Consider the following 25,572-nt stretch of genomic DNA (forward strand, 5'->3'; position numbering starts at 1 on the left):
AAAATGTGCAAATGAAGTGTTGCATACTGCGTGCGTGTGCGTGAATTGAATACTAATGAAAGTATGAATGAAGTGTGAACATCGCGCGTACGGATTCCCGGCTTTTCAGAGTTATTATTCGAGACTCGAGAGTGTTTGATAGTCGTCATTTTGCGAAATCAACTGCAAAGCTTACGTTTTTTATTTAAACACAGCTAACGTTTTCCACCGGGCCCAGAAAGAGTGCTGTGCCGGGCTGCCGGCGTTCATGATCACCAACATAGGAATCGAAACTTCCTAAATAAAACCTTGTGAAAGACTGTGTGTGATGATCTTGTACAACGTGTTGAGTTGAGTTTGCTTTAACTTTAACATATTAACTGTAAATGTTAAATATTAATTGTCATTAGTATGCAAACTATGCATATGAGCATATCGACTATGAATAATATTTTACCAGAAAATTGCACGTTTCATATAATTAATGACTAGGTCTGATGTTTTTTAATACAAATGTTATTTCAATACTACCGTCATTCAGCATCATTTTGTAAAAGCAGTTGAAATAAAAAAAATTCTTAATTTCATTGTCCTGTTTGCCAACATAAACCTTGTTTTTAAGGCTATTTGCAATTGTATAAAGCATGCTAAACTGTCAGTGAATTAGAAAACAACCTTGTGTGTGTTTGAATCGGAGTATGGCCTCATCTCATCAGGTCATTAGTGAAGACACCCAGTTTGGTGCTGATACGAAAGAACAGTCTGATTCACCAATGACATCTTCATCTGAAAATACACCACAGTCCAACATGCAGACTGATACCATGAAAAGCTCATGGCAGGAGATTAAAAGATCAGTTCGAACATCACGCAAAATGCATGCCCAGTTTGCTAACAAAATTCCGCATGACTTTGTATTTGTTCCTATTCCAAGTGATTCAAGCAAGCCAGATATGTTTTCTTTGTCCGACAAACAAACGAGTTCAGGAACAAGAATTTTATTTTTGGGAGTTTTACCTGATCAGAGAGAAAATACTTTGTTGTACATCGATGTTCCTACGCAGCCTTCACCACAGCTTTTGGACAAGCCAAGTGAATGGAAATCCGCATTAGGATTTTTCCAGGTAATTGCTTATGTCCATGAATGATTAATATTGTGGTGCTTCTTTGTTGTGTAAAAACATATGCTATTTTTACTTATTTAAACCAATATAAATGGCATTCAATGTTGCTTGCCATTTCATAAAGTCCCATTTCTTCGAAACTGGTGTATGTTGAGAATTAAAGCTGGGGTCGGCAACTTTTTTTGCACTGCGGACCGTTTTTTAAAGTGAAATTTTATCGCGGACCGGTCTTAAAAAAACCACAAATATTTAGCAATAAAAACGCTTAAATTAGTTTATCATCCCCGGGATACATAGGCAAAATGCTTTATAGCATTTAACCTGACAAATTATACGGACCGGTAACGAACTCCTCGCGGACCGGCGGTTGCCGACCACTGAATTAAAGGATAAGAATTAAAGGTAATAATTAAAGGTGAAGGGAGGGCCAAAAAACAAAGTTTGCAGTACATTTTATGCCCCAGTTTGGCTATCTGTGTTTCTTGTTTAAGACTTATGCAGGTACAAGGGCAAAGTCCCCATTCCAACTACTATATCCTGTTCTATAAGTAGCATTGCAAAATAATTTTGACATGGTTACCATTTAGCACAACTATTAAGCTTCCTACAAAAATTTGTATGAAAGCTTTGTTACCCTAACTTTTTTTAAAATTTTATTTAGGCCAACTCAATTCATGCAGACAAATATTCTAAAGAAGAAGAATTACTTCGAGAAAGAAAGCGTCTTTCTGTGCACGGAATTACTTCATACCAGATCAGCTCCGACAACAGCCAGCTTCTGTTTCCAGCCGCTGGAAGCTTGTTTACCCTCAAACTTTCCGACATTGGAAGGGTACATATGAAATATTCCATTCGATCTCGGATGTACTTTGCGGTAGCTATTTGATCAAAACAAAAAATTCGCTCCATCATCAAACATCAAAATCATTACACTGTGATAATTGAGACTGATATTTCACCATTTCCTCATGTACATGGAGTTTGTTTACAGCAAAGCTTTGTGCCCAAACAAAAACCCACACCAATGATGCTGACTCATGCCTACACTGCATTTACATTGACCTCTGATTTTTTACCTATATATAATGTATTTTGGAACCTTTTCATGCATCATTACCCACACCAAACTTTATTTTTTAAATTGGGTCCATTATTTGTGATGACTTTTTGTTAGGTGCAGCTTGTTGTAACTGAAACTAAAACATTTTTTGAAAAATGCTTCCACATATTTCATTTTGGCAAGATTCTGTGGAATTGTATAGTTCAATAGGTGTTATGCATCATAAATTTACGTCTTGCTCAACTGGCCATTGAAATAACTCATCGGACATTTTGCTGTCTTATGTGGGCCTTGTTTATCAGGGTAATGGCAACAACACTATTATGGTTTTTATAAATGTTTAATACATTAGGTTACTACCAAACATATTGTATTTCAAGACTAGGTTAAATTTGCATTTGCTCCTCAGGAACTTGTAGTTACATTACATGTCAATTTTAGACAGAAGCCCCAGAGCCTACTGAGGTTTTTACTCGCTGCAGTGGTTGCAGAATGGATCCCAAGATGTCACCGAATGATCCCAACCTGATTGCCTTCATTCATGAAAATGACTTGTGGGTGACCAACACCAAAAGTCAGACAGAGAAACGTCTGACTCACACACACAAAGGTACTAAAGCTTTCAAGACTTGCAAATAATGGTCTGTATCAAATTTCATGTTGTGTCTTTGCCTTGTAGGTTGCAAAAATCCAAAAGACGAAACTCTATCAGCCGGAGTTGCTTGCTATATTGTTCAGGAGGAATTTGACAGATACACGGGATACTGGTGGCAACCTAACAACCCATCAGGTACATTTATATGTAAATTTGTTATCATAAAGTATATTTTGGTAGTGCCTCAACCATTTTAGCTTGCATGAAGATTTGGTGTATTTATTCTATGTTGATCTGTTCAGGACAGCACAGGATTCTGTATGAAACAGTTGATGAGTCCGAAGTAGAGATCTCCTACATTTCAAATCCACTTGGCAATCCTGGACTGGACACATACCGATATCCTAAAGCAGGTAGGCCCCAATCAGTTTGTTTATCCCTAAATTGTATCACACCATGTGAGGTCCTCAAAAGATATCATGCAAAACCAGACCCTACAAACTCAGCATTTTTGTTGGACATGGTATAGGCAGAAAAATCTATCTTGCATTAAAAAGCAATTTAATCCCTATTTTTTGAATACTTTTTTGTCATTCAAATAGACAACCCTAATAAAATTTAAGTTTTTTATGTTTAGGTACTCCTAATGCACGAGTTACACTTCGCATGTTGGAATTCTCTACTGATGATGAAGGACAGGTTTGTTTACTTGTTAAACAATTTTTGGTTTTTGTGAATGCAAGTTATAAATGCTTATCACTAAACACATCTTTTAACATTTACCACCTTTCAGATATCAGACGTTGTCATCAAGAAGCTATCAGAACCCTTAAGTGAAACTTTTCCTTGGATGGAATATATTGTGCGAATTAACTGGTTGCCAAGTGGAAAAGGGTAATAAAGTCTTCTGAATATCTAAACCATTTTTTTATCATATTTCCTCCTTAGACACTTAAACACTGTAAATTATTTATTCCCCAACCTCCCCAAAAAAAGAATTGCAAAAAACTTGGTTATGGATATAGCCAGGAGCATTTTAAAGATTTATCTTTAGGAAATGTGATTCAGTTTGATTTGTATCATTGACTATTTCAAAATCTTAAGGTGCACAACGATAATATTTGAATTTTCGCAAATGATTTAGAATTTGGGCTCAATTGCTTGACCGAAAACAGCAAAAGAGTGCCGTGATCTACATCCCCCTCTGCAAGTTTGAACGACTTGCCTCAGAAATGAACAACCTGACATCAAGTTCGCCTACAATGGATGATGGTGCCAATAATGTGGAGTCAGATGTTGAAATGAGTGATTGCACGATGTCTCTTCCATCGACCAGTTCAATCAAAATCTTGTACGAAGAGACTTCTGACATTTGGATCAATGTACGTTCAATCCAAATTGTGTAATTCAAATGTGACAGAAACACATTAGCATGCATTCGTTTCAAAGATGACTTTTCAAAATTGACAATATCCTCACTTTTAGGTTTAGTTGGGATAACAATAATTTTTACTATCTGGATAACAGATATATAATTAATTACTGTGGCACAGTTTTCGTTTTAGTGTTTATAATTGTTCATCATAACACATTTTTTTGACATTTATTGCATCTGCAGTGTATTTCCTATAAAGTATGAAACTAGGGCTGTTATGAAACAAATACTTATTTGACTATTTGAAATTTTTATATATTTGATCATTTATCAACTAATTATGGGTCCCCTTTAATTATGGGTCCCCTGAAGGGGACACATATTGATTTTACTCAAAATGTTTTTGTTTTTTTCTTCTACCCAAAGTTTGTCCGACTCGTTTTTCCATCAAATCCTTGATGGATTTGGATGAAATTTACACAGATGGTAGATGTAGTTATGTAGATGTGCATCCCACTTTGTTTTTGTTGATAACCCCAGTATTTACCCCGCTAGCCCCCTAAAATGGGTATTTTTTCCCCGAAGTTTGTCCGACTTGTTTTTCCATCAAATGTTTGATGAATTTGGCTGATATTTACACAGATGGTAGATGTAGTTATGTAGATGTGCATCCCACTTTGTTTTTGTTGATAACCCCAGTATTTACCCCGCTAGCCCCCTAAAATAGGTATTTTGTCCCAAAGTTGGTCTGACTTGTTTTTCTATCAAATGTTTGATGGATGTGGCTGAAATTTACACAGATGGTAGATGTAGTTATGTAGATGTGCATCCCACTTTGTTTTTGTTGATAACCCCAGTATTTACCCCGCTAGCCCCCTAAAATGGTATTTTTCCCCCGAAGTTTGTCTGACTCGTTTTGCCATCAAATGCTTGATGGATGTGGCTGAAACTTATACAGATGGTAGATGTAGTTATGTAGATGTGCATTCCACTTTGTTTTTGTTGATAACCCCAGTATTTACCCCACTAGCCCCCTAAAATGGGTATTTTCCCCCGAAGTTTGTCCGACACGTTTTTCTATCAAATGCTTGATGGATGTGGCTGAAACTTATACAGATGGTAGATATAGTTATGTAGATGTGCATCCCACTTTGTTTGTCCGGATAACCCTAGTATTTACCCCGCTAGCCCCCTAAAAGGGGTGAGTTTGTAAACAATGTCAGAATTGGCTAAAATTTGGATGGCTAAAATGAGTTTTTTAATTTAAATAGTTTTTACTCCATATAGCATATTTACATGTGCACAGTACCAAACACTGTGTTTGTCTTCACAATACCAAACTTACTCATTGTTATCTATTGAATTGCTTTATTTTCAACTTTGCATGTGTAGGGACCCATGAGTTTTTGCCTGCAGAAACAACCAAGGTTATAAAAAGACGATGGCTAATATGGGACCCAATACAAAATAAGCATAGGAAATATATTTATGTTTTAAAATAGATCATAGTGTATGTGCAAGGGCAATATGTGCTAAGCCACCCTTCTAGTTTTTTACACAATTTCAAATAATCAAATATATAATGTTTTTCGATGAAGTTAACCTCGTATAGGTTCCACAAAATCAATTTAATTGAACAAATTGGTGATATTTTGGAATGAAGATTAAACAAAAGCACTGCAACATGTGTTTTCAGCCTTATATACCAGTGGTTCTTAACCAGGGGGCACGCCCCCCTAGGGGGCGCCAGACATTTCCAAGGGGGGGCGTGAGCCAAAAGTTAAATTAACTTTAATTTTGCAAGTGTGGTGTATTGTTTGCGAGCACAAACGTTTTCAAAAAGAAATGAATATGATGATGCAATACCTTATGGCGTAACACAAATTTTGAGTAATGACATACGTGGCAAAGTTTTTAGTTTGTCAGTTTAAAACAGGGGTCACCAATTTGTCACATACCAACTAAAAGTGTCACGTACCAACTAATGCACGTTTATTCTACCACAAAGAACTACAAAGGCAATTGTTCGCACACAATTACTATTCTTTGCTTTTGTCTGTGACGTAACAAACTGGTTTCAGATGATTCTATGCCTTGCATTCTTGTTCCAGGTAAAATTATTACTAAAATGTATTATGAATGTTTGAACAATCTTTAACGCCCCGGGGCCGTAATTAGGTGATCCCTGGTTTACAACAAACTTCTGGTAGTTCCATTGCTGCATGTGTTCGAAAAAACTGTCGTTTTTTGCCTGTTTCAGGGGGGCGTGAACAAACACCTTAGGGGGGCGTGGACAAAAAAGGTTAAGAACCGCTGTTATATACCCATTCCCTAAAAATATTGGACGAAAAGCATGACAATTTACTGTACTTTCCGGCATTTGTTACACCCAGTAATAATTAACGTTATTCAAGCAACTGATTAAAATTTTATAGACCACAATTCAATTAAACAAGCATCCAACAAAAAGCTGTTGAAATAAAGGAAAAATATACACATGGAGATGCATATGGTTCTGCCGAATTATGGAGAATAAAAAAGCATGTCACTACTAATTTATTATTTTAAACAGAAAAAAACTTTAAACACTACAATTTTTGTTTTATAACTTGCTCAAGGCCTTACGCTGAGGTATTTTAAATTATTTAAGTAATTTGATTTGAAAGGGAAAAATTATTTGAAAATTTGAAAATTTGAAAACCTGTATTTGATTTTTTTTTTTTACATTATTTATTTTACATTTGGCACATAGCCATTTTTCTGATTGGAAAAATACCCCAACCATTTTTTCCATTTCAGATTCTCTAAATTTATTCTTCCAATTCAAACACTTTGTGATATAATATTACTTGAAAATTTTGGATTTTACCAGCTGTAGGGAAAACTGAATACCAAATAAATATCCAGTTAAAAAATGATAAACAGGAAGTCATTAGCTGTATAGATTATTGCACATCAACTGTGTGGTTTTTATGAGTGCAAAAAAAAATACACAGCAATATTATTTTGTTATTCAGCTAACCGACAAAAGTATATTGTATTGCAAAATTCTCTTCATTTAATCTATTAACCAGTATCCCGTTAATTTAACCCTAATCAATAGCAATGCTTATGTTATTGTCTAAACAAGAGCAGCACCAACCAAAAAAATGTTTGTAAAACTACAAACAATGCAGGGAAAATTGATACAAGTTCTTTTTGCAGCTCCACGATGCTTTTCATTTTTTTCACAACGATCCAGCTGACGAGGTTAATTTTATTTGGGCAAGTGAACAGACTGGACACAGACACCTGTATCACATAAGCTGTCAATTGAAAAAGCCAAACCGATCCAAACGCCACAGTACAGGGGACCTTGTTTCAAGTAAGTTTAGCTTTGGGTTTTTGACAACTACTATATTTCAGATTCATTTTCCTTCAGCTATTAAAATATGATTGCTTTCTTTCTTTTGACCATGTTTGGTAGTTCAGTGCTGTACGGTTGTAGTGTATTCCAGCAGTCAAGTACTTTCACCAGTTTTTCTTAGTTTTTAGCTGTTTATTCTAAGTTTTTGCTTTATTTTAGATGAGTGCAGATCCTGTGTATCTTGTGTAACACCTTTAACATCAGGAGAATGGGAGGTTTTGGAGCATCCAGATTCGGTGAGAATATTACTTTTTAAAATTGACTGCTAGATTGCACATACACCATAAACTCTCACCAACCTGGTTGTGTTAAAATAAATGTTTTTCTGTGGCATTTTTCTTTCAGAAAAAGAATTTTCCGTTTTACTGTGAACTCATTGAAATCTGAATGAATATAATCAATTAAAATAATAAAGTGCTAGTGGCTTAGTTTGCTTTCTGGAATATTAACAAAGAACTAGTGATAGATATATGACACAGCAACAAACATTAAATAAATGTTTTGCAAATTGATTATTTGGTCTATGTGAGATGACATGTGTTTAAAAATGATTTAGCCTTTTATTTATTTTGGACATTGTTATGCCACACCATGGTACAATTTGGACCAAGATTTATATTTAAAGGATTATTGTCAGATCCAAATATTTTGTGTTTAAAGACACTATTAAATATGTCTTATTTTTACCCTGTTTGCAGATTTGGGTAGACGAAGTTAATCAAAATGTTTACTTCATGGGTCTCAAAGAAACTGTCCTAGAGTCACATTTGTAAGTATTAGTGACAAAACTTGTAACTTGCCTAATGGGTCGTGCAGAGTTAACAATGTATGTTACTCAGATATGTGACTTCATATGCCAATCGCCAAAACCCAGCAAGGCTTACGAATTCTTGTGCAGCACATTCTGTCTCCATGAGCAAGGTAACATAATTTAAGCTGTTTTTTGCCTGATTAAATGCTGCATTATGAGTTATTTGTGTTGTGTAAAAGGTATTTCTCAACCACGACCCCTCAGACTGAAAAAATCTGTAAAGAGCTACTACCCAACTATGTAAAAAAAATTAGAAAAACTATTGGTTGTGCTGTGACCAAAATAAGAGGCTGAACCTAGGCTAAGAAACACTGAATAAAAATAGTGCTGCTGTATTAGCAATAGTGTTTTGTTTTACAAAAACACTGCGAATACATATTAAATTAATTCAACTGTTATCTTGTCTAGGATTGTCAGCTGTTTATTACAGTTTCAAGCAGCATCAAAGAACTGTACTCTGCAAAAGTTTACCGCTTGTCACCGAGACCAGTGGCTGCAGTAAACCTGCTTGAACCCCAAGGTAGGTTTATAAAACAGAGTAAATAACCCAAGAAATTAACAAATTACACCTTTTCAGGGCTTGTTCCGGATTATGTACCACCTGATCTGTTCTCATTTACAAATTCCAATGGAGACACATTACATGGTTTGTACCACAAACCCCGAAATATGGAGCCTGACAAAAAGTATCCCACTGTACTTTACATTTATGGAGGCCCTCATGTAAGCAAGAAGCAACTATGCTGAAACATAACAAATTCCTTTTTCATGTTTATCCGACAAATCTAATTTTAGGTGCAACTGGTAACGAATTCCTTCAAAGGCTTGCGGTATCAGCGTCTGTATACACTTTCATCTCTTGGTTATGTGGTGGTTGCGATTGATGGGAGAGGGTCCCCCCACCGTGGTTTGCAGTTTGAAGGTTATCTCAAAAACAAAATGGTACTTAGCAAAATTATGGGTCCCCTTCCCTGAAGGGGACACATTTTGATTTTACTCGATTTCTTTTTTTTTTCTTTTTTTTTTTTTTCTTCCCTGAAGTTTGTCCACCCCATTTTGCCATGAAATCTTTGGTGAATTTAGATGAAACTTTCACAGATGGTAGATATGGTTGTGCAGATGTGCCATCTGCTTCGTTTGTCATGACAACCCCAGTATTTACCCCACTAGCCCCCAAAATGTAAAATGTTGTTGGTGCGCACCACAAACGTTAGTTTTCTGCTAGCCATGAAAGTGTAAAATGTTGTTGGTGCGCACCACAATAGTTAGTTTTCTGAGGTGTTATAAAGGCAACCAGACATTTGTTACCAGTGTTTGTGGGTTTGTTCGAGGATGTTTTGCAGTTGACACTTAACAGCCTTATGACGTCAGAAGCATTGACAAATGTTGCTAATAACACCTCTAGTGGTCAAAATGTTAAACATTGTCAGAATTGGATAAAATGTTACATGACTGTTGATTGGGTCATTGTGGTTTCATATTTTATACTTTTGGGTTTTAAACCCCATCAGTTACCCCACTAACCCCTAAAATGGGTGAGTGTTTTAAACGCTGTCGGAATTAGATGAAATTTTGACAGCTTGTATAATTTGTTATTTTTAGGTTTCAATTGTTGTGTTTAACCCTGTAGCCCCAATATTTACCCCTCTAGCCCCCTAAAAGGGTGAATTTGTTAAACATTGTCAGAATTAGATGAAATTTGGACAGCTTATAGAGTGTGCTACTTATAGTTGTTGTTTGTTATGTTCAACTTTGTCGCCCCAACATTTACCCCACTAGCCCCCCAAAATGGGTCAATTTTTGAACAATGTCAGAATTAAATGATATTTGGACAGCTTGTAGAGTGTGCATTTATAGGTGTATAATGTTGTGTTTTACCCTGTTGCCCCAGCATTTACCCCACTAGCCCCCCAAAATGGGTCAATTTTTCAAACTATGTCTGAATTAAATGAAATTTGGAGAGCTTGTACAGTGCAATATTTATAGGTGTTAATTGTTGGGTTCAACCCTGTAGCTCTATCATTTACTCCACTAGCCCCCAACAGTCACGTGCAATTCGCGCTGATTTGTGTTATAGGAGCTGATTGTTGTGTTTTAGCCTATTTTCTCACTGTTTAACACTTTTTTTCTCAGATAGACCATAAAATAGAAAAACCTTCAAAAATGTATAAATGGACTGAATTTGAATAGTTTGTTCTCCATATAGCATATTTATTCAGGCACAGTACCAATCACTGTGTTTTACCTTACAACACCCGACTTTCTCATGGTTATCTCTTGAAATGTATTATTTACAACTTTGCATGTGTGGGGGACCCATGAGTTTTTGCTTGCAGAAACAGCCAAGGTTATAAAAGACAATGGATGATATGGGACCTAATATAAAATTAGTGTAGAAAATATGTGTTATAGTGTATATGCAAGGGCAATATGTGCTAAGCCACCCTTCTAGTTTTTCCTGCAAAATTCTTCCCTTACTGCTTTACATTAAAAATTCAATTATGATAAATGTGAATTTGTTACGATGTTTTTTTACAAATAAACAAAAAAAAAGATTTCTTTTACAGGGTCAAGTTGAAATAAGTGATCAAGTGGAAGGCTTGCAGAGTTTGGCGCAAAAATGTAAATTTATTGATTTGTCAAGAGTTGCAATACATGGATGGTCATATGGTATGAACCATATTCCTTATTGATAGCACATAAATGTGATCAAACATTAAATGATATTTTACTTACTTTAGGTGGATACCTGTCACTAATGGCACTTGCTCAAAGACCAGATATCTTTAAGGTAATATTTTGCTAACTGTTTTGGGTTGTAAATAACCACTTGAGTCACATACAAGTTTTGCACCTTTTTATGATTCAATCTTTTATATGATTCAAGTGGTTTAAAACAGGTGCAAATGTGGCCCCTCTTAACACCGATGACAGCTTGATGAGCATTTGCTAAAACATTGGAATAATAAAGCATGTTGAATGGTGAAAATAACGGCCCAAATAGACATAAAAAGCGACATGCTTTATTGTTCAAACGTTTCGGCAAATGCTCATGCCATCATCAGTGATATGAAGGCCACATCAATTGCACCCATCTATTTGGGCCGTTATTTTCACCATTAAAATTATGAACAGATCGGTATATAGTGTTCCAAAGCATGTTGCTTTTAACATCTATTTGGACTGTTATATTTGTCATTAAACCTGTGAACAGATCCATGTATTTTGGAACACTATTTACAGATCTGTTCATAAGTTTAATGGTGAAAATAATAATTATGATATCACTGATGATGGCATGAGCATTTGCCAAACGTTTGAATAATAAAGCATGTCGCTTTTTACGTCTATTTGGGCCATTATTTTCACCATTTAAGATCCATGTATAGTGTTCCAAATTACAATAAAAGTCACTGGTGACTTATATGTCGATGTTATGTTAATTTTACATGTAGATTGCAATTGCTGGCGCCCCTGTAGTCAACTGGGAGTTATACGATACAGGCTATACTGAAAGGTACATGGGCATGCCACTAACGAACCCAGAAGGCTACCTAGATGGTTCAGTCATGAAATCTGTGAACAAGTTTCCCAATGAGTAAGTTGTCAGCCACTATCCTTTCAATACCATGAAACTGAACGTCAATAGGAAACTCTTAGTCATAAATTACAACCTTTGTTTACTGAATCTAAAATGAAGAAAAAAAAATATAACTTTAACACATAACTATGGTGTTATAATTGAGCTGTTACAAGAAAGATAAATTATTTATTCTTTGTGGTTTTTCAGACCCAATAGACTTCTTGTGGTTCATGGTTTGATTGATGAAAATGTTCATTTTGTTCACACCACCCACCTCATAAATGCCCTTGTCAAACATTGCAAACCATATCAATTGCAGGTGGGTTACAATATGTTTGTTAAACATTAAATGTACCTGTAGTGTCTACAAAATTTACCTGAATTGGAATGAAGAATTTACTGATTTATGTTTTCCTGAAAGGTTCAGTTTATATTTCTGAAAAATGGTTTGGGGTAGTTGCTGTCTTTTTATTATTATTTGAATGCTGATTGTCTTTTTGTAAAAAAAACACCTGGATCAAACCAAACTAAAGCAAGTTTGTTTCTCTTTTGATATTTGCCAATTTCTATTGCGATTTAAAAATAACTAGGTACCGCATTTACTTGATTGTAAGCTTACATGTGAAAATATAATGTCATAATTCTATAATATTAGATCAGGGGTGGCCAACCTTCTACATACCATTCGCCAACTTTTTAACATACTGTGTTGGATGCGCCATAAATGCCTCGTAACCCCACCTTCTATGACTACTTCTTGTATATATACAGAAAGAGAAAGAAACAACTTTTGCATGAGAAGGATAGTAATAAGAACTAAGAACTATTAAGTAAAAAATAACTCTGATAAACTATATATATATATAATTAATAGGGCTGGCTTACTTTATTTATTTATTAGTTTATTAATTTGATTTTCATGATTATCAAAAGAAGGCAATGCGTCCTTTCTAATCATGCAATGCACCACGTTTGGCGTATGCGCCATAGTTGGGCTGTTATCAAACAAATGTTTCGAATTTTTCAAATAATCAAATAAATTTTTTCCTTTCAAATCAAATAATCAAATAATTCAAATAATTTTAAAATCCAACGATGTAAAGCCCAGAACCGTTAAAGAATAAGGATATTTCAAACTTATAAAACAAAAAATGGCAATGTGGTTGTGCTCCTTGTCATTAAATTTATGCTAAACCTTTTTTTAAATAAAAAAATGGTACAGACATGCTTCAGTTATTCTCCGTAATTTGGCACAGCCATGTATTCTCCACAGGTATTTTTTTCTCATCATTTTAACAGTTTTTTTGTAGACACTTGGTTAATTAAACTTTGGTCTTTAACATTTCAATCACTTGCTTGAATAACCTTAAATGTTACTAGGTGCAATTAATACCAAACTATAAGCTCAAATACAAATTATCATGCTTTAGTCCAAATTACTTTGGAAAGAGGTTATATAATGCTGAAAACACATGTTGCAGTGCTTTTGTTTACACTCTATGTCATAAAAATGTCACCAATGTGTTTAAATCAATTAATTTTGCACCTAAATTGAGGTGTTACTACACAGGAAAAAGTTATTTGATTATTTGAGATTGAGTAAAAAATTATTTGATAAATTTTCAAATAATTATTTGTTTGATAACAACCCTACGCCATAGGTTGCCCACCACTGTATTAGATACTATGCAGGGAGGTAGAAATAACATTGGTTTGAGATTAAAATGTAAGTCGCACAAACTAAAATTTGAAAACTTTATAAGCCAGGCCTTACAATCTAATAAATACAGTAAATGAAATAAGTGTTAGCTCTGCAAAAAAAAACATCATTTACGACCTCTCAACTAGATATACCCTGGTGAGCGGCATGGAATTAGACGACCAGACAGCAACGAACACTTTGAAGTGGAAGTCATATCCTTTCTGCAGCAATATCTATGATAACCTGCCTCAAAAACTTGTCAACCTTTACAGTGGGCTTCATATCAGGCAGACAAACAGCATCAGGTGTTAACAAATGCTTGTAACATCGAGAGTGTCCAGTGAATTTGCCATTTGATAAAAATGATGCCTTGTACATCAAATATTTATGGTTATCAAGTGGACGAGAGCAACTGTTTTTACTTTGTGTGTTGTGTTTTGAAACTGCATGTAAGCAAAGCCTAATTGTTTTTCCATGCTGAGCATAATCAATCTCAACATGTCATTGTGCAAATCAAGTTCTAATATCTGTGCCTTGCTCAATCCCTGTGTGGTGAAAGTAATGACAGGTGTTAGCAAATAGCAAAAACACTTTTGTAAATGAATTGCAGATACCCTATAATGTATTGCAGCCTGTCTCAATTAGATAAAAATGGTTGTTTTTATTTATAATTTTCATAACTCTGCTTATTTTTGTCTGAGCTTTTATAATGTGATTTTTTCTTGAATTACTATTACTTGTGTGTTGGTATCAAAAACGAACTTTCATTCACTGAAAAAGTTCATTACCCATGTGTTGTGTGTGGAGTGTTCAAGTGCTTGCTTCAGCCTTCTAATGTTTTACATGCGCTGCCTGAAAAAAGTGACTTACACACAATTGCATTCACCCTGGTGTTGTAGAAAAAATAAATTCCCAAAACCTGTGTTGGCGAATTGCATTAAAAAGTATAAATCTAATTCAACAAAATATTGTATTGGCATATCCATGTAAATTGGTAATGAAAAATTGAACAATCAGCAATAATAAAGTGGTACAGTATTTTAATTTTAAATACATATTGGTACATTGCAAACAGGTATTGGTTGCCTATATTCAATGGCAGTGGATTAATGCACAAAAACAGGTAAAATAGTACACAGTGATGTCTTGGTTTCAAGCACAGCATGTTTATTTAGTAGTTTAAAATTACAGGTAAATTTTTTATGAGGCAAACAAGTTGTTCCTTAGCTTTGCGTTAAGGTCCCTTTCCTTGGACAAAAGGTTGTTTGTGTGAAGTTTGTAAGCCTGAAACTCCCTATGTAGTTGTTCCAACTCAGTTACGGCATCATCTTTATCAATTTGAAGCTTTTTTACCTAAAAATGACAGAGAATGCAGTGTGAAATGAAAACAGTTTTAAAACCTTTTTATGGCAAATTTGGGTAAGCTGATCTAAGCTAAACAAGTAGGCATGTCACAGGTTTTACTAACCCTTTAAAAAAGTTTACTGTTAAATAACATAAGTTACAAATAAAAAACATGTAATTGGCAAGTTTCAATACGTGCCCAAACATTGTTACAAGACCAAAGCAGTGAAGTTTAAAAAATGAAAAACCTTGCAATCCAATCCAATATAAATAAATTGTGTTTTGATAGTACATATTGGGCCAAGCTTTGTGCTCACCCAAACTCAAAATACAACCCTCATTTGATTTGCATCCACTCAGATGACTAAAGAGTATTAAGCGGATCTGAACCATAACTACAGGCCCACAATTTGTCAATGAAAATTATGACTGGAATGGGGCTAATCGTAAAGTTAGGCTCGAATCTAACCCGATTTGGCTCACAACTATTGTTTGAATGTCATTAGATCATGTTCTCAGTGTTTGTTTTTTCAAGTTCTTACCCTTGCATTCATGTCAACAAGATGTTGTTTTCTGGAAAACTCTTCTTGAATGTGTTGGATTTGCTCGTCGAGTTTATCAACTTGTGATTGTAATGCCTCATTTTCTGACTGACGTTCTTGCACAAGCTTTCCTCTTTGCATTACCTAAAATTAAAATAGTTGTAACAAAATAGTTTAGGCCTTAAACACGGTTACAGTGCCTTCATTTACCTAAAAACAGCAATACATGATAAAATGACAGTATGCACTTGGTTTGACCACAAAAATTAGTTAGTTACAGATAACATTAGTTTTTAGGAGAAACTTTTTGTTAATTCTTATCATAACACAATTTAATATGTGTAAACATAAACAAACCTGTTGTATTAAAGATTCCTTATCTTTTCTAAGATTAGTAATAGTTTCATTTTCCTGAATATCTTTGTTTTGATTGCATTTTTTGATTTCATCCATCTCTTTAATTAGCAATTTCAAATGTAGTTGCTTGTCTTCCAAATCGGATTCCAATTTTCTAATCTGTAAAATGTGACAACTGACAAAGGTACATTTGTGTACAAAATTAGTACTGCATATAATGTTCTTCAGTTGCAATATGGGTCTTGTTTAAATTTTTCCTTATTATTATGTTATGTTTAGTAGGTTTTAGTTAAGCCTTGAAAATCACTACTTATGCTCAACTGAGCATCTAACATATCAATGCTTGGTACGTGGCAGTTTTTCCTAGGGTAAACCTTTCAAGATTGATAAATTGATTTAGAAACAGTTTCATGTAAGTGAAAATAAAATAGAACAAAACAACAAACTAAATTTTATGATTGATCTGCAAAGGTGCGTGCAAATTTGACATACTTTTGAACAATATGTCTTTTTCACATCATCCAATTCTTTTTTCAAGGCAACCTCTGATTTTTGTAAAAGTTGAACATGTTCATTACATTCTTTCAGTTTTCCCAAAAGTTTTAAAATCTCTGTATCTCTTTCTTCAATTGCACCTTAAGAAAAGAAATGTTGTTTTGTGAAGAAAAAACAACTGCATTTTTTTCGTCAAAGAACAAGGTGAAAACAGAATGCTTACAGGAAAACAGATTTTTATTATCTTCCCGCAAGCATTTGTTTTCTTTTTCAAGTTGCACATTCCTTGATTTGTATGTGTCTTTGATCTTGATCATTTCTTCATGGTTTTCTGCTAACTCATTAAACCTGAAGGTACAAGTAAAGTAATGGTGTAACTCTTGATAGTCTTGAAAAGTCACAACAGAAATTGCATGGAAAACCATGGTAATTATTATATAATGGTTTATTCTTTTGGATATTACAAAATGTTTAACTTTTGATGATCAAAGGTCTACAACCCTGTTCCTAGGTTGCCATAGTACTGATACCCTTCTATAACTGTAAATACCTAAAAATATTAATTTAACATTGTTTTAAGACTTTGGTTGTGCACAAACGTTTCTCGAGAACAACATTAGGTACACGTTGTCACCACAACATGGAAACTTAATAGTTTGGCACATAGTGTGATTGAAGTGTTTTTACTGGTATAAATAATTAGTACCCTTATACCTTTTCTCCAACATAATACAAGACTTTTTCAGATCTTTGCACTCATCTCTGGCTTGATTATGTAGTAACTCAAGTTCTCTGTTTATTCCTTCAAGTGTCTGTAAAGTGTAGAACATTTTTTTTAAATTTTAGTTATAATTGTTTACCTGTAAAAATATGTTGTACATGAAATATTAAATGTTGTACATCAAATATTGAATAAAAAATACTGCAAAAATGTTTTGATTTTAAATGTGGAAACAAATGTGAAAAACAGGTGTTCAGCTTTTGAATGTTATTGTGAAACATAAAAACATTAAACAGAGTTTTAAACATTTTAAGACACTGTACCTTGTTTCGATTTAAATGTTCATCTGCACGTTGTTTCAAAATACAGATCAGTTGACCTTGTTCATCAATACGAGACCGAAGCATTGCAGTTTCATTGTTATATTCAGCTTTGTGACTTGTTGTTGAATCTCCAACCTATACAGCAGTTTACATACGAAAACAAAATTAATATCTTGAGTGTCATTTTTACCCATAAAAAAACATAAGAAAACTACAAATAACTAAAGAATGGTTAACTGAAGTCGGTAATTCTCCATCTTTACTTATAGAAATTGCAAAACAACAGATGCATACAATGATGGAGAAAACAAAAGGCTTGAATTGTTAAAAAATAAAACCCACATCTACTTTGTGCAATTTTTTTATTGGTTCATTTTACATCTATTTTTTCGGTGTTTTAATTAGTTTTCTAGCACAAGATTTATCCCTGACCAAGTTTCATAAGGGGTTTGAGTTTGAGATTGAGATTATCGAAATATGAATGATCAACTGAAGAAACAAATCCAAACCGTTAAAAATACCGTTTGATGACTGTCAACAATTTTACGAAGATCTTCTGGTTTTCTTGTTGGTGATGCCATTTGCACAAAACCTTACTTCACAAACTTCTTTTCACAATAAAATGTTGATCGCTTAGCCAAATCAAAAAAATTGTGGCGTTTGTGGCAACGGAGTTGCTGAAGCGTGACTAATTTAAAGTAGGTCAAGCGAAACGCATTTTTATTCAAATGATACAAATCACTAAATGCAGGACAAAAATACCGTTGTGAAGTATTTTTGTCGATAAATGGTTCAAGTTTTATTACAAAATAAGAACCTCTATTACTATTTTATAGTTTTATTTCAGGGTTTCGTGTCATTATGATTGTTTTCAATGCAATAAAAACAGCACAACTTAAAAAAATAAAATAATGAAAGCAATTCATGTATTTTAATCTGATTGCTTGCATTGCATGACACAGTCTGCAATATTAAAAAATAATTTTTTAAGGTTTTAATTACACCAGACAGTGTGAAAATATGCTTTTCATTACGTCACAAAGAAGCGCGGTCAAATCAAATCTAATTTTGAAAGAAGGTGCGCAGCTGGAGTTACAGTAAGTGCCATCAGAAAAAAAGCGAAAAATGCCGGTGGGGTACCGTTACACGATTTTATTGTCTGTTTTTTCGCGTTGTAGTTGAATCGAATGCAAAATATTATGACTTTTATTGCATTTTTTAAGTTATTGATTAAATAATTACGGTTAAGTACAAACTACAAACTAAGCCTAAATTATATTGTTGTGTTAAAAGCGAATCGAAACCGATGATAACTGTTTTCTTTGCTAAATTCTTAAATGTTAAACGGACGTGTGGTGTTGTTATTGGAATAATTGGGATTTTATGTTAAACTTTACCTGTTATTTTTCAGTTTTATTTACCTGCTAGTGTTAACATTTTAACAACTGTTTTATCATCAAAATGGCAAGAACAAAGCAAACAGCAAGAAAATCTACTGGTGGAAAGGCACCTCGAAAGCAACTTGCTACTAAAGCAGCCAGAAAAAGTGCACCATCTACTGGAGGTGTGAAGAAACCACATAGATACCGTCCTGGTACTGTTGCTCTCCGTGAAATCAGAAGATACCAAAAATCGACGGAATTGTTGATTCGAAAACTTCCATTTCAACGTTTGGTCCGAGAAATTGCTCAAGATTTCAAGACGGATTTGAGATTTCAAAGTGCTGCTATTGGAGCATTGCAAGAAGCCAGTGAAGCGTACCTTGTTGGATTGTTTGAAGACACCAACTTGTGTGCTATCCATGCCAAGAGGGTGACCATCATGCCAAAAGATATCCAGCTTGCCAGAAGAATACGAGGGGAAAGGGCATAATTTGACTCTCGAACTAATTTTATCTCACATGTACATACTCATTATTAGTGTGCAGAGACTGCAACTTTGAATACATTTAGATTTAATGAACATTTAAGGGTGTGGAACCCCCGGATTGATGCTTCATTACTTGGATATTAGTACTAGTTACCTCATTTCATTATATTTTATTGTTTCATTTCTACACTTTTTGAATAAGCACAAGATACCATGTTTGAAAACAAATTCCACTTTTTGTGCTTTCACTTTCGTTCAGATCTATGTTGTACAATATCTTTTCAACTCGGTAACTCACTTGTATTTTTCTTTCACAATGTTTTAGTGTTAGGAAACTGTAGGGATAAAATGCCGATAAAGTCTGTTTCTGACAAAGCTTTTTGTAAGCTGTCATTGGTGAATCAATTTGATGAAATTGTCCGAGCTTACAGCACCCTAGTTGAAGGAAGCTGTGAGAAAGGTATTGCTTGTTGAGCAAGTTTTTTTGTTACGTATGTTTCTTTTAATTTGTTGTATTTTAGAGTTCCTTCAATTTGCCAGACATTTTGAACAATGTCGTCAGAAGTGGCAGGTAGCAGAACAGAGATGCATGGAGTTACAGGAAAGACTTACAAAAGTATGCATACAAATCTTTGGTGTATAACCTACCTTTGTTATATATCACATCTTATCATAATGTTTCACACAGAGTGAAGCTGAGAAGAATGCACTTTTCATTAAACTCAAACATGCCAGACGACAAATTGAAGTGGAAATGCAGGGACGACAAAAAGCTGAGCTGGATAGAGATGACTTGGTAAGATTTTATTTCGACTTTTATTTGTGTATTTCATTTTACTCATGAAGGTGTTATGATTTGTTACTCCCAGGACCACCAAATCATGCTGGTTCGTGAGCTGTTGCTGTCAGATTCATCTTCTACTGCAACACTTAGTGAAGAACAACAAAGAAAGCTAGACTTTCTAAATGCAAGGTATACCGATTTTATCGTTTTTTTAAACATATCCCAGATCTTCCTCTTTTTTTCACACTTTGTGGTTTTCTGCAGTCGTTTTCAGTCTCCTCGAAGTGGTATGAAAGGAGCGTATAGAAAACTTGACCCAATTGATGAGACAGGCTCAATGTTGTCTGATTATTCTGATATTTCATTTGATGTGACTGAAGATGACTTAGATGGCTCCTTGTTAAGAAATGGAAAAAAGTGGAAAAGAGGCAGAATGGCAGCAAGAGTGAGTAACAAGTTTTTTTTGTAGATGTGGCTTTCCATTATTACGGTATGATAAATAATTCTGTTTTTTGACAGCGTGCTTTTGAGAACGATGACGAAACAATGCCAAAGAGGTTCAGAAGTGATGCTGTAAGTTTTGTGCATGTACCTATAAAGTTGCGCTTTAATGCATGGAATTTGCTTAAATGTATATTAAAGTTGTATTAGCATCTTTTAGCACTAAATTTTGCAAAATGCTACATGTTGTTTTCGTACTTTTTTGTTGCCAATACTGGTTTTAATGCATGTGCTTTTACATTTAATGCAAACATTATTAAAAAGACAGTAAAAACAAGTTCAAACATGCTCATAATGTTTCTTTTTTGCTTCTTGAAAATACGATGCATGTCTTTGGCAAATATTTAATGCATGTTGTCTTCATAGCCTGCACCAAGAAGTGCTGCTGCTCACAGTGATAGTTACCACAATGCTCTTGACAATGACCAAAGCTTTGTGTTGGTATGTAACCCCTTTCCTTCTAAAAATGCATGTATCATATAATAATAACCAACCCAAATAATAAAATATGCTTATGTTGGTCCTCAGGGTGCAAACGAATCACTGCGCTGTACTGTTGATGGTCCAGCTACTATGTGCATTGAAAAGTTAGAAAAGAGTTTTAGCAGGCCTAATCCCCACCAGGGAAGGCGTAGGCCCTCCAGAGAACACCGCAGAAAGAGTGCAAGTAAGTTTATTTGCCCAAAAACATGACAAGCAAAATCTATTATCTTACTACTTTGCAATATCTTTAGCTGCATCTGAATCAGAGACACAAAGCAGTGAAGTAGAAACATTCTGGCCAAGTGCTCCAGTGCAACCAAAGGTATGTAGAACATATTTGTGTGTCTCTAAAACGTAAGTCACATCATAAACACCTACTACGAAACTGACATGTGCAGCATACGAGGTAGGCAAACATTGTTTGTGAGGCGACTTTTGGCTGATTTACCGCTGGGTCTTATGTAGCTCAGTTGGTAGAACACAACTTCCAGAAAGACTCCTGTTGTGGGTTGCATCTCACCATCTCACGGCTTGTTTTGGTATCACACCTTTAATGAGCCTCGTGTGCTATGATTACTTATACCAGATCTCATTCTAAACCAATAGTGTTCCTGTATATTTGGGATGCTTGGTTGGGTCTTAGGTAACCATGCAGTAAAAGCATAACAATGAATCTGCCTTAAAAATATTAATATTATTTACAGAAAACAGGAAGAAAGCACAATCTTCAAACAAAGCCTTGTGTGATCACCAAAGAAACTTGCAAACCAGTACTGTACTTTTTATTGTTTTGTGCTACATAAACACCAGCAATCAACAATATGTTTCTTGCAGTGTGGAAAGCGCATTCAGTTTGGAAAAAAGGCTGTTAAGTGTGTGGAATGTCGACTTGTGGCTCACCCTGAATGCGAAGATGATATAAAATCTTTTCCATGTGAACCATCTCCTGGCTCACCTTCATCTACAAACGGCGAAAAAGCATGTCAAATCTTTTCTACCCTTTTGTTCGCAATTTTTACACCTAAAATGTTTATACTGCTCAAAAACAAGTTGTCTCTACTCTTTTTTTGACAATCATTTTTTTCCAGAACACAATTGAGGACTATCTTGCCTCAGATGAATCGCCAAAGATTCCACCAATTATATATCACACAGTACAGGAGATTGAGCGACGTGGCTTAAGTGAAGTAGGTTTGTATCGTGTGCCAGGTATGCTGCGGGTGGTCAAGGAGCTTAGAGAAAAATTCAAGGGTAGATCTATACCCAAACTACAGGAGGTAGGTGTATTAATTTCACTTAGCTCAATCAAGTAAACTGTTTAAATTCAATTATGTACAAATTTCCTTTAGGTGAATGACATCCATGCCCTTTGCTCCCTTGTAAAAGATTTCTTGAGGGTTACTCTAAAACAGCCCATTGTGACATTTGAACTGCGTCCAAGGTTTATAGAAGCAGCATTGCAGGTATGAAACTTCATAAAATTTACTGGTGTTAGGCAAAATTTATGTAATATTTGCAATAATGGAAAAGAACTAAATATACCACAGCAAGTCATTAGTAGTGTAGAAAAACAATGCCTAAAACATTATGGACACAACTGACACCCTGAAACTTTGAGATATTTGTGCCTACATGGATGACCCCATGGCAAGAGAGCAAGGCAAGACAGCAATACGTAGACCAAATTAAACATGCAGTGAATGCCATATCACTTGCGGTACAAATTCAATGATGCTAGAACCGACGGAATTGGAAAGAACTCATTGACAACACTTAACTTTGAAACATCTCACAAAACAAATACAATTTACTGGGCTTTGCACATATTTTTTCTTCTGCTGTGTTATAGGATGACGATTCTTCTATGTATCAAATCTTAAATGAACTTCCACCTGCAAATCGGGACACACTCATGTTTTTGATTCTTCACTTTCAACGAGTTGCAGAGACTAAAGAAACTCGTATGTCAGTTGAAGCTGTTGCCAAAGCTATCGGCCCGTCTGTTGTTGGGTACAGTTCTCCTGAACCGGCTATGGCTGATTTGCAGGTGAGATCAAGATTTACAAAACTTAGGGTTTCAAGCAAGTATAATAGTTTAAAGCAGTGGTCTCCTTTTTGGGGCCTAACCCAAATACATCTAAAAAATCTGTTGCACGCTTATATATGTGCATTATTTCTATTTTAGTCGTATTTGGGTCTGAAATACAGCTTTCTGAAATTTATTATTATAAAACAAAGTTAAGATGTGTTTCAAAAACAAAACCAAACAAAATTTTGGGTCAATGATTGAGTTATTTCAAATTTATTTTTCTTAGAATGCAGCTATTGATCAAGAAAAGGTTCTAACAAAACTTTTGTTGCTGCCTGCCGACTTTTATGCCAAATCATTAGAGAAATCAATGATGGATACAGTGGAGACCCCACGCAAAAACAGAAATGTTACAAACACCCCAGAAACCTACAAAGGTATTTTTTAACGCGCTTGGAATTTTTCGTTTCAAATAATATTTTTTGCAAAGCTTTATTTACTTTTTTCTTTACTGATCTTTTGATTTTATCCAATTAATACAGAAAGTGACGAATTAAGAATTAAATCTTCTATGAAAGGTAGATGTCACTTGTTGTGTCAGTACAATTGCAAACATTCTGTGATCGTCTAAAAACATATTGCATGGTCATTGTAATACTACTGCATGAAATAGTATTAACCAGGGCAAGGAAAATAGTCTGAAGCTCCAACTCCTATCAATTTTAAATTTCTGACTCCTGCTTGTTGGTTATAACATACAATTTTTCTATTCAAATACGATTGATTTGATAGGGTCTTTTGGCATACTGCTTAAAAGAATTAGTCAATAATAATAATAGGTTAAATATCTGATAAAAAAATATAAACAGGGTTTAAATGTTTAATTTTTAAATGTTTTTTTTATTTTTCAATAATCCAAATAAATAAAAGATCCACAGTCAGGCAGTTTTAATTAACCATTACTCGTAATCGCCTAAAAATGTCCCTGACTCCAGCCTTGTGAATAGCAACAATAAAAGTTGGGGGTTAAACATGAAAACCTAGTAGTGAGTTTGTAAACAGGGGCAAAACAACTGCCAAATACTAACCAAAAAACTGCAGATGACAGCTGAAATATTAAATTGGCTGTTTGTGGTCATCTTTGCATGTTGCATTGTTAATCTAAATACCCATTGCTAACAAATATGTATGTTGTATTTGTGGATAAGCATGACAGCTAACATTTAAACTGACTACTGCGTTGTATTAAATCTAGCTCAATAAGTTGTGCAATGCTCGACTTCCTACCAAGATGTTATCCCTAAAATTGTTTTATTTTTAATCCAGCACCAGAAAGTTTACTAGGTCCACTTGGATCACCAAGAAAAACTCCTTCAAGCAGTTCTCTGGCTGAAAGAGCAAAGAAGTATTTGGGTGGAACTCCGTAAGTTAATTATGCTCCCTGTTTTTTCAACATCGATTTAACAAGCTTATTCTTTTAATTACAATGTCAAATGATTGAAGTGAAAAAATGTTAAACCTTCACAGTAAGATAAGTCAGCTACTTCATTGAGCAGTGATATTGCTTTAAAATGCCTTGCTTCATGTTTTGAATAAGATTTGTTCCTTAAAATGTAGGGTGAGTAAAAATATGCATTTGTAAATGAGACAAAATAGAAAAGGAAGCCAAAATTAAAGACATTTCTTTGAAATATAGGCATTCTAATTGTCCAAGACGTAACAGATCAAAAACGTTTTTGTTTTTAACTCAGAAAAGCGTCAAGCACCACAAAACGAACTCATACAAAACGTTCACCTATGACCAAACTTTTCGGTCCCATTGTGTAAAAAATGACTTGCCTAATTGCATGACTTTCCTGCTCTACCTCTTATAACATGCATGACCCACTAATCGCGGTGTTTTCTTGTTTCGTTTGTAGCTTTGGCAGGGGAAAACGGAAGGAAACGTCGTATTTTGCATCACCCAGTCTACACTGAAGACAGACTGCTGGAAAGTCAATTGCCTATGTATTTTTGTATCCACGAATCTTTCACTAATATTTAGCCTGCACTGCCGATGTGCATCACTCGACTTTTGTAAGGGCCTGCAATTATACGCGAGAACGTAGCTTGCATATTAGCAATAACTTTTCTGCATGTTAAACCCGACTATCAGTGTTTCTATTTGAACATTTTGTGCTTTGTTTCAGCAAAAATGTAAATCGCATAATAGCTGCTTGTACGAATGGGAAAACTCGTATTATTGATTGCAAATTTACTTTTTAAAGCAACTTTGGTCGGGTCCACAGCTCTCAGATGAAGTTTTGACATAGTAGAAGCAAAAGGGCGAAGTTCTGTGTTTCTGATTTAACTGTATACTATTTCGATGTATTTTCTTTTAGCGTTGCTGCTTGTACAGTGTCAATACTGTGCGGTTTATCAAAGGCCAACAATAAAACAAGTTTATTGCGTTCTCGGTTCAAAAGTCGTGCTTTTTTCTCAAAACTATC

General features: G+C 34.7%; 4 protein-coding genes across 7 annotated transcripts; 3 read left to right on the top strand and 1 right to left on the bottom strand.

Moving 5' to 3' along the window:
* The first annotated feature begins 574 nt into the window (after window positions 1–574).
* LOC145212675 (dipeptidyl peptidase 9-like) lies at window positions 575–14,558 on the top strand. Its single transcript, XM_080080894.1, has 20 exons — window positions 575–1,103; window positions 1,765–1,935; window positions 2,605–2,773; window positions 2,843–2,953; window positions 3,061–3,171; window positions 3,396–3,457; window positions 3,552–3,652; window positions 3,903–4,140; window positions 7,338–7,497; window positions 7,699–7,775; window positions 8,238–8,308; window positions 8,379–8,460; window positions 8,759–8,870; window positions 8,928–9,073; window positions 9,146–9,292; window positions 10,918–11,020; window positions 11,092–11,141; window positions 11,806–11,948; window positions 12,141–12,252; window positions 13,782–14,558. Exons 1-20 carry the CDS (start codon window positions 678–680, stop codon window positions 13,872–13,874), a joined length of 2,685 nt encoding a protein of 894 aa, XP_079937020.1. The 5' UTR covers window positions 575–677; the 3' UTR covers window positions 13,875–14,558.
* A 28-nt stretch (window positions 14,559–14,586) lies between these two features.
* LOC145212676 (coiled-coil domain-containing protein 89-like) lies at window positions 14,587–18,139 on the bottom strand. The gene is made up of 8 exons (XM_080080895.1): window positions 17,939–18,139; window positions 17,418–17,552; window positions 17,088–17,185; window positions 16,597–16,721; window positions 16,371–16,513; window positions 15,879–16,037; window positions 15,522–15,665; window positions 14,587–14,988 (listed from the first exon to the last, which is right to left on the bottom strand). Exons 1-8 carry the CDS (start codon window positions 17,996–17,998, stop codon window positions 14,836–14,838), a joined length of 1,017 nt encoding a protein of 338 aa, XP_079937021.1. The 5' UTR covers window positions 17,999–18,139; the 3' UTR covers window positions 14,587–14,835.
* A 661-nt stretch (window positions 18,140–18,800) lies between these two features.
* LOC145214534 (histone H3.3A) lies at window positions 18,801–19,611 on the top strand. Its single transcript, XM_080083085.1, has one exon. It carries the CDS (start codon window positions 18,879–18,881, stop codon window positions 19,287–19,289), a length of 411 nt encoding a protein of 136 aa, XP_079939211.1. The 5' UTR covers window positions 18,801–18,878; the 3' UTR covers window positions 19,290–19,611.
* Window positions 19,500–25,533, top strand: LOC145214532 (rac GTPase-activating protein 1-like). 4 transcript variants are annotated; one of them, XM_080083079.1, is made up of 18 exons: window positions 19,500–19,746; window positions 19,808–19,902; window positions 19,975–20,082; window positions 20,156–20,259; window positions 20,335–20,515; window positions 20,590–20,643; window positions 20,938–21,012; window positions 21,100–21,238; window positions 21,306–21,376; window positions 21,759–21,824; window positions 21,889–22,032; window positions 22,143–22,331; window positions 22,404–22,517; window positions 22,904–23,101; window positions 23,370–23,520; window positions 23,626–23,661; window positions 24,410–24,506; window positions 25,003–25,533. In XM_080083079.1, exons 1-18 carry the CDS (start codon window positions 19,500–19,502, stop codon window positions 25,058–25,060), a joined length of 2,127 nt encoding a protein of 708 aa, XP_079939205.1. In that variant the 3' UTR covers window positions 25,061–25,533. The 4 variants fall into 4 exon arrangements, with proteins under 4 accessions (XP_079939205.1, XP_079939206.1, XP_079939207.1 ...); XM_080083080.1 differs by lacking the exon at window positions 23,626–23,661; XM_080083081.1 differs by lacking the exon at window positions 20,938–21,012.
* The last annotated feature ends 39 nt before the right edge of the window (window positions 25,534–25,572 follow it).

Source organism: Phallusia mammillata, chromosome 2 (genome assembly GCF_965637545.1).
Source record: "Phallusia mammillata chromosome 2, kaPhaMamm4.hap1.1, whole genome shotgun sequence".
Classification (NCBI taxonomy): Eukaryota; Metazoa; Chordata; class Ascidiacea; order Phlebobranchia; family Ascidiidae; genus Phallusia; species Phallusia mammillata.

Coding starts and splice junctions, on each gene's coding strand:
- LOC145212675 (XM_080080894.1), top strand. CDS start 678: ATGGCCTCATCTCATCAGGTCATTAGTGAAGACACCCAGTTTGGTGCT. Junction 4,141..7,337: donor CTTCTGACATTTGGATCAAT/GTACGTTCAATC, acceptor TTCTTTTTGCAG/CTCCACGATGCTTTTCATTT. Junction 9,293..10,917: donor GTTATCTCAAAAACAAAATG/GTACTTAGCAAA, acceptor TTTCTTTTACAG/GGTCAAGTTGAAATAAGTGA.
- LOC145212676 (XM_080080895.1), bottom strand. CDS start 17,998: ATGGCATCACCAACAAGAAAACCAGAAGATCTTCGTAAAATTGTTGAC. Junction 16,038..16,370: donor AAAAGACATATTGTTCAAAA/GTATGTCAAATT, acceptor CACATTTTACAG/ATTAGAAAATTGGAATCCGA. Junction 15,666..15,878: donor AGGAATCTTTAATACAACAG/GTTTGTTTATGT, acceptor TTTTAATTTTAG/GTAATGCAAAGAGGAAAGCT.
- LOC145214534 (XM_080083085.1), top strand. CDS start 18,879: ATGGCAAGAACAAAGCAAACAGCAAGAAAATCTACTGGTGGAAAGGCA.
- LOC145214532 (XM_080083079.1), top strand. CDS start 19,500: ATGTTTGAAAACAAATTCCACTTTTTGTGCTTTCACTTTCGTTCAGAT. Junction 22,033..22,142: donor CATCTACAAACGGCGAAAAA/GCATGTCAAATC, acceptor ATTTTTTTCCAG/AACACAATTGAGGACTATCT. Junction 23,521..23,625: donor CACCCCAGAAACCTACAAAG/GTATTTTTTAAC, acceptor CAATTAATACAG/AAAGTGACGAATTAAGAATT.